The sequence below is a fragment of the Lontra canadensis genome, unplaced genomic scaffold (genome assembly GCF_010015895.1).
Source record: "Lontra canadensis isolate GAN:19392208 unplaced genomic scaffold, GSC_riverotter_1.0 scaffold19, whole genome shotgun sequence".
NCBI classification, from domain to species: Eukaryota; Metazoa; Chordata; class Mammalia; order Carnivora; family Mustelidae; genus Lontra; species Lontra canadensis.
In genome coordinates this window covers 13,962,951-13,975,035 of record NW_022631013.1, presented here as the reverse complement: position 1 = coordinate 13,975,035, position 12,085 = coordinate 13,962,951, and the positions used below count along the sequence as shown (strand labels likewise).

The window sequence follows — 12,085 nt, the reverse complement described above, 5'->3', positions numbered from 1 at the left end:
AGTAGTTCCCATCATTCTGTTGGAAGCCCAAAGCAGAGGTCCTGCTCATATGCTGTGGTTTAGAGCAGAGACTCTGTTCTCTCTGTGAACGAGTGAACATGAAATAAAGAGAGGCTGCAGACGTCCTACCCACCTGTAAAGAACCCCCTCTCCTGTTCTTCATCTTGGAGTTCTGGGTAGCAAAGAGTGCTGGTAGTTTCTACAGTTTTCATTCCCCCTTTGCTTAAAGACAGTTGTAATTTGGGCAGCAATTCTACAAATGAAAAGATTAAAGTGCCTAACCTCTGTGGCATCTAAGAGTGACCAAAGTTCAGGCCAATGACATGTGATCAGTGTGTGGTGTGGGACTTCGGGGAGGCTGGCCAGATGGCCCAGACACAGCTGGGCGGGTCTCTTTTGCCCTCCTCCTTTCCTCCTGCTGCCGTCTCAAGTGTAGGCCTGGTGGCTGGTCTAGGCTGGAGCTCCAGCAGCCAGCCACCCTGGCCAGGGACAGACTGAATGATGGAAACCACAAGCTAAGATGCTGGAGGACAGATGACATGGGGTCTTCCATGATAAGCAGTCCAGGATCAGTAAGGACTGCCCGCCTCTAGAGTTTTGGAGGGGGGGATTTGTTTTGGTTTTTGTTTTCTTTTATTAGCAAATGTCCTCCACCGCAGGGGATGTGGGAAAGTTTTATGAATACAGAGAAGGGGGGTTACTGAGGATAGCCCATCTCCCTGAACATAAGTAATTTTCTCTGGTTATTTTGAGTAAGTCACAAATAAGTCAGTGTCATTGTCCAGTTGCCGGGGGTGGGGGTCACTGGAGTTGTCGCATGACAGAAAAAGAGTTCTTTTATATGAGAAAGATATAAATCTCTCTCTTGTTTATGCCACATTACTTTGGGTTTTCTGCTATATATAGGCAAATCCAAGCCTAACCAATATATGAGGTTGGCCATTGAATCACTGTGTGATTTTGGACAAGACAAGTCCCTTCTCCGGGGACAGTCCCCTGAGCATAGTGGCAGAGACAGGTTTGGAGGCAGCTTGCATGATTCTGAGACTTGGGGAGCTTTTGCCTGCTGACATCTACATCCTCATCTGTTGGGAACGGTAGTACATCAGCATTTCTTTGGGGAACTGCCCCTTCCCTACCCTCTGTCCTAGTTAAAGTGACACCCCTGCATGGGTCTGGGGGAGAACTTGTGACCCAGGCTTCAGCAGCTGTGGGGTGCACAGAACTGGCTGCAGGAGAACAGCCTCACGTGTGCAGCACACACGCACACATCAGTTTGAGGGCTCACGTGTATGCACTCTTCTCGGGTCTTCCCCAGGGCCCCTTGTATGTGCCTGGCTATGGGCAGACAGACTGGCTGCCATGCCCTGGTTTCTTTTCTGTACCCATGCTACTCCACCCTGACACCTCCAACCTGTTTTGGTGGAGCCTGACCTCACTGAACATCCACTTATGTGGTTCTGTATCTGGTCTCTCATTACACAATTAGGAAACTGAGGCCTGGAGTGTGTCAGTGACTGGTCTGGGGCTTAGGAGGTGGGCAGAGTCTAAAGGAAAAGGAAGAGATTTAGGCAGGGCTCAACACCTCCCTTAGGGGTTTACTCGATGCTGAGAGCTTCTAAGATCCTAGGGAGACCCCTGTCTACCCCCTTCTCCATATAAGGTCATTTTCCTCTCCACATCCTCACTTGGGCACAGGCACACTCACTCACACTGACTTCTCAGGTGGGGATCATGGAGGTGTGGCTAAGGAAGAGTAGACACAGGGGAACTTACAAGAGGGAGAGTTAGAAAGTGACTGGAGGCAGCTCTGTCCTGGGGCAGTGGCATCCATTTTCCTAACTACCTGCTCTATGGGGAATCCCTAAGGTCCGAAGGGTAGATTTGAGGGGAGAGGACTGGAGTCTTGCAGTCCACCTCTGCGGGCATGTGGAGCTACAGTGAGCCCACAGCCCCTAGTGTGGACCGTGGTTATAGGAGAACAGGTCAGGAGACAGGTCAGCAGCAGGCCAGAGGACAGGTGATGCAGGGTGGGGGACAGGTGAGGAGGACAGAATGTGCCTGCTGTGGGAGGTGGAAGGGCTGGGAGCGAGGCTAAGTCGCCTTCCAGTCTCCCCTTCCCCATGCTTCTTGGGATCATCTCCAAAACAAACGACTTGTCCCCAAGTCCTCGTCCACGTTTGGGGAATGAAAAATTATGCTGAAGGTCTATGCTAGTTGTGTGCCTTTAAGTAGGTTGTCTCCGCCTTCCGGATTTGCGTTTCCACACCTGTAAAGCAGGGGCAAAAGCCCCCCTCATCAAGTCATTAAAAGAGGTTAAACATGGGAAAATCCAAACTGATGCAAAGTCCAAACACAAACCAGGTGTAAAAGAAACAGGAGTTGACGAAGTCAAGGAAGGAATGTAGGCAGCCTGTCCATCCGCCACAGAGAGCTACTGACCAATGAGACTTGGCATGATTAGGCCACCTAATCCAGGAAGATAAAATCAACAAGGAAGATGGCACCATGTACGCTTCTAGAGAGAAGGATCTGAGTCTCACAAGATTAAAGAGGTCCCAGGAAAATTAAGAAGGCCTGGGAGGTTTTCCTCAAAATGCTCTAATTTGGTCAGGCAAATTGCCAGACAGATACCCAATCAAGACTGGATTAATTCTTTGTTGGTTGCATGGTTGCAATTATTTTACACTGTGAAATGTAAAATGTATTCATGCTCATACATTTTAATTATTGCGTTTTCCAAGCTGAAGTGCCAAGCATGCCTATTGGAATTACGTCCTCTGAAGTGCTGGTCTTTCTTTTAAATGGCCCATGCCTGTGACCCACCATCCCTGCTAACCACGTGGAACTCCCCTTTCCCCTCCGTCCTCCTCCTTGGAAGTGACCTCCACAAGGACAGAGACCACACCATGTCCTGGTCACTGATGGAGCTACAGAGCTGGGTATAGAGCAGGAATGGATGGATAGGTGGACAGATAGACAGAGAGAGAAGGAGTCTAGTAAAAATGAGCCTTTACGTGGGGTGGGTTGAGGGTATCACAGGTACAGGCCCTGGATGGTAAGCACGGAGCGCTTCCAGCAGTCCTTCCAGCTCTGAGCCTCCTTCACCTGCAACATGCTGTCCTCCTGGATCTTCTTCAACTCCTTTTCAAATAGTGTTAGATATTTCTAGGAGCAAAGCAGCAGGAGGAGGCCAGATGAGGAGGGTCTTCAGGACGGCCGCCCACTGCTCCCATGGCCTCTGTCCCCTCGCTCTCACTCAACCATTCCTCCAGAAGGTCCTCCTTCACCCCCCAGTCTGGGTGGGATGTCCCTCAGCACCGGGGCTCAAGCCATCAGACCCACGCTATCACTGGGACTGGACACAACCTGCAGATCTCAGCCTCGGGCTTGAGAACATTAACCATCTGGAGTGTTGACACCATGCTCTGGGGCACCCTGACATGGGTCATCTGCTCCATGGGCCAAAGCTCGGGGAACCCTGTGACAGGAAGCTCCCTTCTTCCCAAAGCAGCCAAAGAGCTGCCCTGTGCTCCCTGGGTCCCACCTGGCCCCACCTGGTCTCTCCGCTCACCAAGTAGACGGCATCTCGGGCTTCCACGGCTGCCAGGTGACCCAGGGTCGTTTTGGTGGTGGTGATACATGATGTTTTCCGGAGGAGAATATTATTTTGGATGGTGACTTCGGTGGGTTTGATTCCTGGCCACTTCCTGCAAATAAACACACACGGTGAAGTCGGACAGGCTTGTCCTCATCATCGTTCACAGCATGCCCTCCAATCCTGGTGGAAGAGACTAGCAGATCTTTTTTTTTTTTTTTAAACATCATGTCTGAAATATTTTCATTAAAAGGAAAACCCTACTGAGCATTTAACATTATGCTTCTTCAAATTCTATCTCGTACTTTCACACTGTTTAAATCCGTGTGCATGGACGGTCTTGGGTTCTGCGCAGGGCGGAAGGAACGCCATACCGCTAGTTGGCTCCCTTTACCAGGCCTGTTTCCTCAGCAGGGGGCCGGCCAGGTGGCAGGCACCCATTCCTGGCCCATTCTTCCTACTAGGCTGGGCAAATCACTGCCTGACTTCTTCCAGAGCCACATTCTTGGGGCCCAGGGAATAAGCACTTTGACAACTCCCATGCAGGGGTTCATGGTGCCACCAGCACCTCGAGAATGTGCCCCATACTGGGATGGGTCTCTCTTTTGCAGCCCCACCCCCCCGCTTTGTGTGTCCTTAGCAGGGAAACTAATAGCTGCTGAGCTTTTGCTATGTGCCAGAGGCATTCTAAGAAAGATCTCATCGAACTTTCTCTTTGGAATACCATGGAAGGTGGGCTGCCATGCCCATTTCTCAGGAGAGGAAACTGAGGCTTAGAACATAATGCTTTTCCAAGGCTTCTAGGCTCCTAACCATCCCACTGCCCTGTGCTCCAGCAAATACCACCCTGGGTGAGTATTCCTCAATGCTCTCGGCTCTTACCTGCTCCCCCGTTCAATCAGGGGCTTCTCACTTTCTTCCTTCAGGGAAAGCCTAGCAAGTTTCCTCCGTATGAGGATTGATGTTTTCTGTTTGGGGGACTCCATCCCTGGCAGGCAAAAGACAGGTTATGACATGGCTTCACGCATAGGCTGAGATCGAGGGGATTTCCCCCTGACCTTACGTTTGGAGGGATGAGGGCTTCCTCCCCTCCTTCCCACTTGGAGTCTCCAGGGGGTCACAGAGCCTGGTCCCACAGAGAAGCTGAGGGCACCAGATCTGTAGGCCTGGGGTGGAGGGGGGCAGCCAGCAGCAGCGGGCAGGGGGCCTGGCTGAGTGATGGGAAGTATGGTTTAGGTGCCCTTCCCAGCTCCAAAGCCCAGGACACGATGCTCTGACCTTCACACAGTTCCCATGAGCCTCCAGATAAGTTTTAGTTCATACTAGCGCAAATGGGTTCTGATGGAAGAACTACCCCTGGGGCAAAAATATTCAAATCATCTCTCTGATGTCTGGCTCGCTGACCTGTCCTTCGATGTGCTTTCCTGAGAGGGCCGCACCAGTGGTATGAAAGCCAGCAGGCAGGGGCAGCCCCAATCTCCCAGGGAGGGAGCCTGACTTACAGCAGGAAAGGGCTCCCTGGGGCTGATACAGGGCGTCTCCCCAGCATCCCGGTTCCTTCCAAGGTACCGAGAGTGTCTTCGCTGCTGGCTGGTCTGCCCATTCTACCTCATCTCTAGTGCCTCTGCAGGCCCCGCTTCCCACACAGGGCTCTCCCTGGACAGAGAGACTGCCAGTATGGGAATGTGACCAGTGCCTCAACATGCATATGTTGACCCCAAAAGTCCACCTCTAGAAACCTAGAGCCCCAGAATAGAGATATAAGGATGCAGATGCTCCCTTCAGCACAAGCACAGGAGTGAAAAACTGGAAATGGCCCAATGTTTAACAGCAAGGGACTAAGTAATAAATTAGGATGCACAGTAAGAGAAAATTCTCAAGAAGATGACTGACTGGCTTGGCCAATGACCACTTGAGGGTGACTTAAGTTATAAAAGAGCACATACCCTGTAATCTGCCCCACATAGACACACACGCTCAGGCCTGTGCCCAGGAAAGGCCTGGAGGATGGACAGCCAACAGAAATGGCACTTCGTTCTGGGTGGAAAGACTGTGTTCTTTACTTTACTTCCTTTGTAACTGATAGTGAGTTCTTAATTTTACTATAAAAATGTATTGTCCTTGGAAAACAAGCTTTTTAAAATAAAAATATTTTAATTACTTGTTAAGTTATGATAGATGGATAACATTTAATACATGATTCACATCTTTATATATAGTAGCTTGCTAAAATATCTGTCCTGGTGCCTCCTTAGCGCAGTAGGCAGCGCGTCAGTCTCATAAAATATCTGTCCAGTTTGTGGTTTGTCTTTCAATTTCTTGACATTTTTCTTTGTTTTTGTTTTGGCCACAGAAGAGTGCCAGCCATTTCCTTAATGGCTTCTGGCTCTCCTCTCATACTTAGGAAAGCTGCCCCTACCCCAAGATTATGAAAATATTTACTATTAGGGTTTTATTTTTTTACATATAATTTTTGACCCATGTGGGGATTTGCTTTTTTAATTTAAACAACAACAACACTTTACTTTTTTTTTTTAACACTTTACTTTTAATGAAAACAAAAATCCATCAATCCTCTCAGTGGAAAGTCTGTTTTCATTCTGGTGGAATGGGGGAAAAGCAGATGGCTCTGGCCCATCACCCTCCACCTCACCAACCCCCTGGGGCCCAGGCATAAGGCCGGTGGCACGACTTACTTGCAACCCAGACATCATCGATGGTGACCACTTCATCCAACTGCAGCAGGAACTTCTCGGTGAAGGAGGCCAAGTTGGCTATGAAATGCCGGCCGTACCTCCTGGTGAATTCCTGGGGAAAACATGGGCAGCCTGGTGTTGCAGGGAGAGGAGGCTGCCTCCAAAGGCAGGCCAAGGGAGGACTTGGGGAGACGGCAGGTGAGACAAGACCAAAGCCATGTGTCGGCTATGTCCAAGGTAAGTGGCATCTGGTCCTCAGCCAAGAGGCCTCTCCCAAAAGCTGACTGGGCTTGAAGATAGGAAGTGATTCATTAGTGGCCAAGGGATGCCCACAAGCAATTCACTAACGAGATATAAATAGATATGGATCTCGAAAAAAGAAGTTCTCATTAGTAATTTTATAGTTAATGAACTGAGAAATCAAAAGACACACGTGAGACCAGCCAATAATGACGAGCCAGCCCACAACACATGCTGACTTTCATGCCCATCTTCAGCCAGGGTGCCAGCTAGGCGCCATGCTCAGCGCTGTTGCTGGACTGTCAGTTGGGGCAGAGGAGGGGCAGTGCTGCCCTCAGCACCCCGACCTGGGCACCACTGACCTCAAGCTTTTCCCTGGTTGTCATGATCAAGGTGTCTAAATCATTCTGCCTTTTCTCTTCCACTTGACACAGAGACTCCATTTCTTGGAAATGTGCGGGATGTCCAAGATTTGGATGGAGCTTCTGGGCATTTTCATCCTTCAATCAAATAATCCAGAAATCGGTGGGGGTTTTGACCTGGTTTCTAGGTCAGGAACAAAAGGTCATTGGCCCATGTCCTCTGCTAATAAAGGCCATGGCCAGAATGATGTGCGCTCCAACTCGGGTGTGAAGGGCCATGGATGGGCAGAGGAGAGGCAGAGAAGGCCAGATGGGGGCATGGTTGGAGCTCACGCTGAGAACTAGGGAATGGGAGAGCTGAGCAGCTGCCTCAGCACAACCAGGGCCTTAGTCCAATAAAACTGATGGCATCCATGTCCCATGCCTCTAAGGACCAGGTAGCCCATCACTGTTGATGTCAATGACCACACTCCCACAGAAACAGCAAACCCACCCAGTAAATAAAAAAATAAGTTTATTGAACACCTTCTATGAAGAAGACATTTCTCCAATGCCCTATGCCTCTCCCCTCAGAGCCAATCCATCAACCCCAGCCTGGCCAGTTCTGCCTATGCCCTGCCTCCATTTCTGAGCTCTCAGGGCCCTTGGTCCTAGAGAGGAAGGGCTGGGCTGGGGGCCCCCACCTTCCCTTTCTCCAGCTTCTCCTGATAATTCCGGAATTGTCCCCGGATCTCTTCGGCAGAGACACAGAATCTTTTCCAGTGGTTTTCCTTGAAGTTCTCCATCACCAGCCAGCACACCTGGGGCAGCAGCTCCTCAAATCTCCTCATCTGGGCCCGTAATTCTATAAGAATTGGAGGTGGGGGGATCAAGGTAGGGGACAGGAAAAGGCAGGTGCTAAAGTGGTCAGTCTCACAAAATCCCAAAGCAATGTCCCAAAGAGAAAGACGGGGTCTACCACCTGGCAACAGCTAGCTACCTCATCAGGAGGGGTGGGGGTGAGGTCAGAGCAGTGTGGAAAACACTGGATTAAGCAAGCTCAAAGGACTTCTCTTCACCACTCGGCAGGACCTCTCAGCTCATGAAAAGTACAGCCACTCTTGAAGAGTCTTTCTCATCCCTTCAAAGACAGCCTTGACTCCAGTCCCCTTCTGTCTACTTAGGACCTACTTAGGACCCCTAAGTAGCTCTATGTTAGATCTACCTTTTCATCCAATATCCCTTTGCCTCTCTCCCACACTGTCATCTCTTTGTTTTTCTGCTTTGTATTTTGGATGTTTTCTTTGATAGTAAAGCCATTCATAATTTTAAAACTTCATCTATTTATTTCTCCAACTTAGAAGTTTTATGTGGTTCTCTTTCCTATCTACTTGGTCATTTTAATAGCTTCTCACTCCTTACTCATTAATTAATTCTAATAAATTCTAATAATTAATTCTAATTAATTCTAATAAATACATGATTTTATATTCTGGTCTGATATGTTCAATAGCCAAAGTCTTTGCTGATCTCATTCTGTGACTCACACTAAGGGGCCCCTTTCTTGTGTGTGTGCGTGTGTGTGTGTGTGTGTGTGTGTGCGCATGTGTTGTTTGTCTATAATCTCACTGTGAGTTTTTATTCTGGACACTTGATTTGCGAGAATCTGTAGAGGTCTTAACTGAAGGCGGGTTTTTTCTAGAAAAAGTAGTTGTCTCCACCAGGTAAGCATCTGGGCACCACTAACACGAGCTCATTTTGAGCTATATTATTCGATGGAAGTCTTTTGGATGATCCGCAAAAACAAAGTCAAATTCAAGCACAAAAGCCGTTTTATAGGTATGGATTTTTTTTAAAAGATTTTATTTATTTGCCAGAGAGAGAGAGAGAGCACAAGCGGGGGTGAGGGGCAGAAGGAGAAGCAGACTCTGTTGAGCAGGAGCCCATCACGGGACTTGATCCCAGATCACGACCTGAGGCAGAGGCAGCCACTTAACCAACTGAGCCACCCAGGCGTCCCAATAGCTATGGGTTCTCATTGGAGTTTTCCTTCTGCTTTACCCAGTATCAGAGTTTCTAATAAGACTGTTTCCTTCTAGGGGCACCTGGGTGGCTCAGTGGTTTCGGGCCTCTGCCTTTGGCTCGGGTCATGGTCTCAGGGTCCTGGGATGGAGCCCCGCGTCGGGCTCTCTGCTCAGCGGGGAGCCTGCTTCCCACTTTCTCTCTGCCTGCCTCTCTGCCTACTTGTGATCTCTGTCTGTCAAATAAATAAATAAATAAATCTTTAAAAAAAAAAAAAAGACTGTTTCCTTCTAGTCACTAGTGGTGGTAGTGGTGTGGAAATGGGGAGGGGGGCTTGGTTTCTGTCTCATTTGCCCTACTCTGAAGCTGGAGCCCTTTGGGGTTCCAGTTTTCTGTGGCTTGTGTCCTTCCAGACTTTCTCCCTTGGGTGGTCTGAGGCTTTGTCTCTTCTTCCCAAGGCCCTGGAGACCCACGAAAATAAGGGTGCAAGTTCACCTGGGAGTCAGCAAAGGCCTTCGGGCAATGTGTTACTATTCAATTTCTCTCTTGGAGTTCCTATTGTCACCCAATTTAGGGGCCTTGTGTGTTTCTTACTTTATTGATAGCTCACCAAGACATTTAAAAGACTTTATCAACAAGGCGTCTGGGTGGCTCAGTTGGTTAAGCAGCTGCCTTCAGCTCCCGTCATAATCCTGGAGTCCCAGGATTGAGTCCCACATCGTGCTCCCTGCTCAGCAGGGAATCTGCTTCTCCAGCTGACCTCTCTCATGTTCCCTCTCTCTCAAATAAATAAATAAATAATCTTTTTTAAAAAATGACTTTATCACAAAAATATTATATCCAACACTTTCAAATGTTTTCAGTGGGAACATTGGTCAGGATACTGGACTCCCATGCTTTGGGAAATGGAAGTCACCATTTAATGGGTGACTCCCGCTGAGAAGGACATAATCTGCAGCATTTCCCAAACCCATTTGACCAGAACCTTTTGTTTGAGGATGGTCATAGAGGCTGGGATCCTTGAGTTCATGTGGGGAAATTCTGAGCTAGAGAAACAGTTTGAGATCCAGTCGCTCTACTGTAACAACAGCAAGCCCCACATGGCTGATTTTCCCTGGATGTGGTGGGTCTCTGTGGCAGTGAGTGTTGTCCTAATCTCTGGTGTACAGATAAGGAAACTGAGGTTCACAGAATTGAGGTGAATTAATCAAGGTCACAAGGCAGGGAGATGACAGTGCTGGGTCTTGATCCGAGGTCTGGGTGTCCCCTGATCCTCTTCCTCTTCTACCAATAAGCATGCTTGTGAGGGGCCCTCGGGATTCCTGCCTTAGAAGCAGGAATAATTAGGGCTTACAAGAGCATACAACAGACATGGCTATGGACAAAGCTGTGGAGGAATGTGGAGAGATGATAAAGGTGGGCACTGGGTGTGTTTTCACAGCTTCTTTCAAGTCATTACAATAAACGTGAACAGACGATGTATTCTACCTGACTGTTTTTGTGTCCCTGCTCTCCAGGAGGCTGTGTCTATTGGGGTCATCAGAGCCCAGCACAGGCCAGGCATACAGTAGACACTTAAACCACCATGGAAAGTTTTCTTCAAACGGTTGAATACAGAGTTACCACGGGGCCCAGCTGTTCCACTCCTTGTTATATACATCCAAGAGCAGTGAAAACATACGTCCACACGAAATGCATGTGCGAATGCATGTGGCAGCATTATTCACAGTGGCCAAAGGTGGAAACCACCAGATGAATGGATAAACAAACCATGGTACGTGCACACAACGGAATAAGAATTGGCCATAAAGAGGAATGAAATAGTGCCACTTGCTACAGCATGAATGAACCTTGAAAACATTACAGAAAATGAAAGAAGCCGGCCACAAAAAACCACACGGTACATGGTTCCATTCATATGCAAGCCTGGGTTAGGAAAATCTATAGAGGGAGAAATCTGCTGAGCAGTGCTGAGGGCTGGGGCAGTGACGGAGGGACAGGGGTTCTGAAACTGGCAGTGGTGATGGTTGTCTGACTCTGTGAGTCCCCTAAGATCCACTGGCTTGTATTCTACGTGGACGAATGGGACGGCATGTGAGTATCTCAGTAAAGCTCTCAAAGTCATCTGTGCAATGAACAAAGCATTCTTAGTGATGCCCATCACCAGATTTCTCAAGAAACATGATTTTTTTTTTCAGCATTGCTTTTCCTCCCAGTTCAATCCGATCAACACTTTGACCTCACCCTAAGAGGATGGCTCTTCATGGGGAGCCTCCCATGCCTCCCCCAGTGACCTCCAGGTCAAGAAGGCTTCTTGCGGGCTCTGAGGCCCAGGCTCCCCTCAGTTGGTGGCACGTGCCATGCCCCTGACCCGCCCACCTGCCTGCCACCTGCACCCACCTATGAGGCAGGAGTTATGGTACTCGTCAGCCTGCATGTGGTACTCCAGGATCTTCTTGCAGATGTTCTCGGCGCACTGGTCAAAGTTTTCATACATGCAGTCAGGCCTGGTGATGGAACGCTTCTCTCTGCGATAGAACTCCTGCAGGAGAGGCTGGCCGTCACCACGGGGCTCCAGAGCATCACCACGCTCCTACGACCTCCACCCTGTCCTCCACGCCGCCTAGCCCTTTCTCCTGATGGCACCCCTGCCAGCCACACTCCTCCTACCCAATTCTCCTTTTCACCACTGTCCTTATCCCAGATGCCAGGCACACATGACCGAATGGCAAAACTCTATTTGTCCTTCAAGACCCAAATGGAATCTTATTTCAATGATCAGGTCGATAGCTTTCTATGATGTTTTCTCTGAAGTGCCAAGCTGGGTACTAGGCCGAGCACCACCAATATGGAAGAATCAGATCCCCAGTTCTGAAGGATTTGCAGCCCAGTGGGAGGCTGACAGGAACATGCACAGACACCTGCGTGTGGGGTGTGCTGGAACTGAGCACTGGGTAGCTCCCATTGGACGTCCCCCTCAGGGTGCCTGCTCTAGCAGCCCCACCCGTGAGGCCATCAGGCCTGTCGCCCATCTGCGGGACACTGGCCTCCCAGGGACAGAGACTGGGCTTGCTGTTCTTGGCCCACTCAGTATCTGACACACAGTGTCTGGGAAAAGTCTTGTGGATCAATACATAGATAAATTATTGAATGAGGTTTAATTTTTAGGAAAACACAGGATGTGACAT

At 49.2% G+C, this 12,085-nt stretch overlaps 1 protein-coding gene across 1 annotated transcript in view; it reads right to left on the bottom strand.

Moving 5' to 3' along the window:
• Nucleotides 1-2,989: 2,989 nt before the first annotated feature.
• CCDC180 (coiled-coil domain containing 180) overlaps nt 2,990-12,085 on the bottom strand; it is a 77,170-nt gene continuing 68,074 nt past the window's right edge. Inside the window, 7 exon segments of the mRNA XM_032860893.1 lie at nt 2,990-3,168; nt 3,575-3,710; nt 4,481-4,586; nt 6,295-6,406; nt 6,897-7,034; nt 7,580-7,740; nt 11,298-11,439. Coding sequence (XP_032716784.1) covers nt 3,037-3,168; nt 3,575-3,710; nt 4,481-4,586; nt 6,295-6,406; nt 6,897-7,034; nt 7,580-7,740; nt 11,298-11,439 — 927 coding nt within the window. The 3' untranslated portion in view covers nt 2,990-3,036.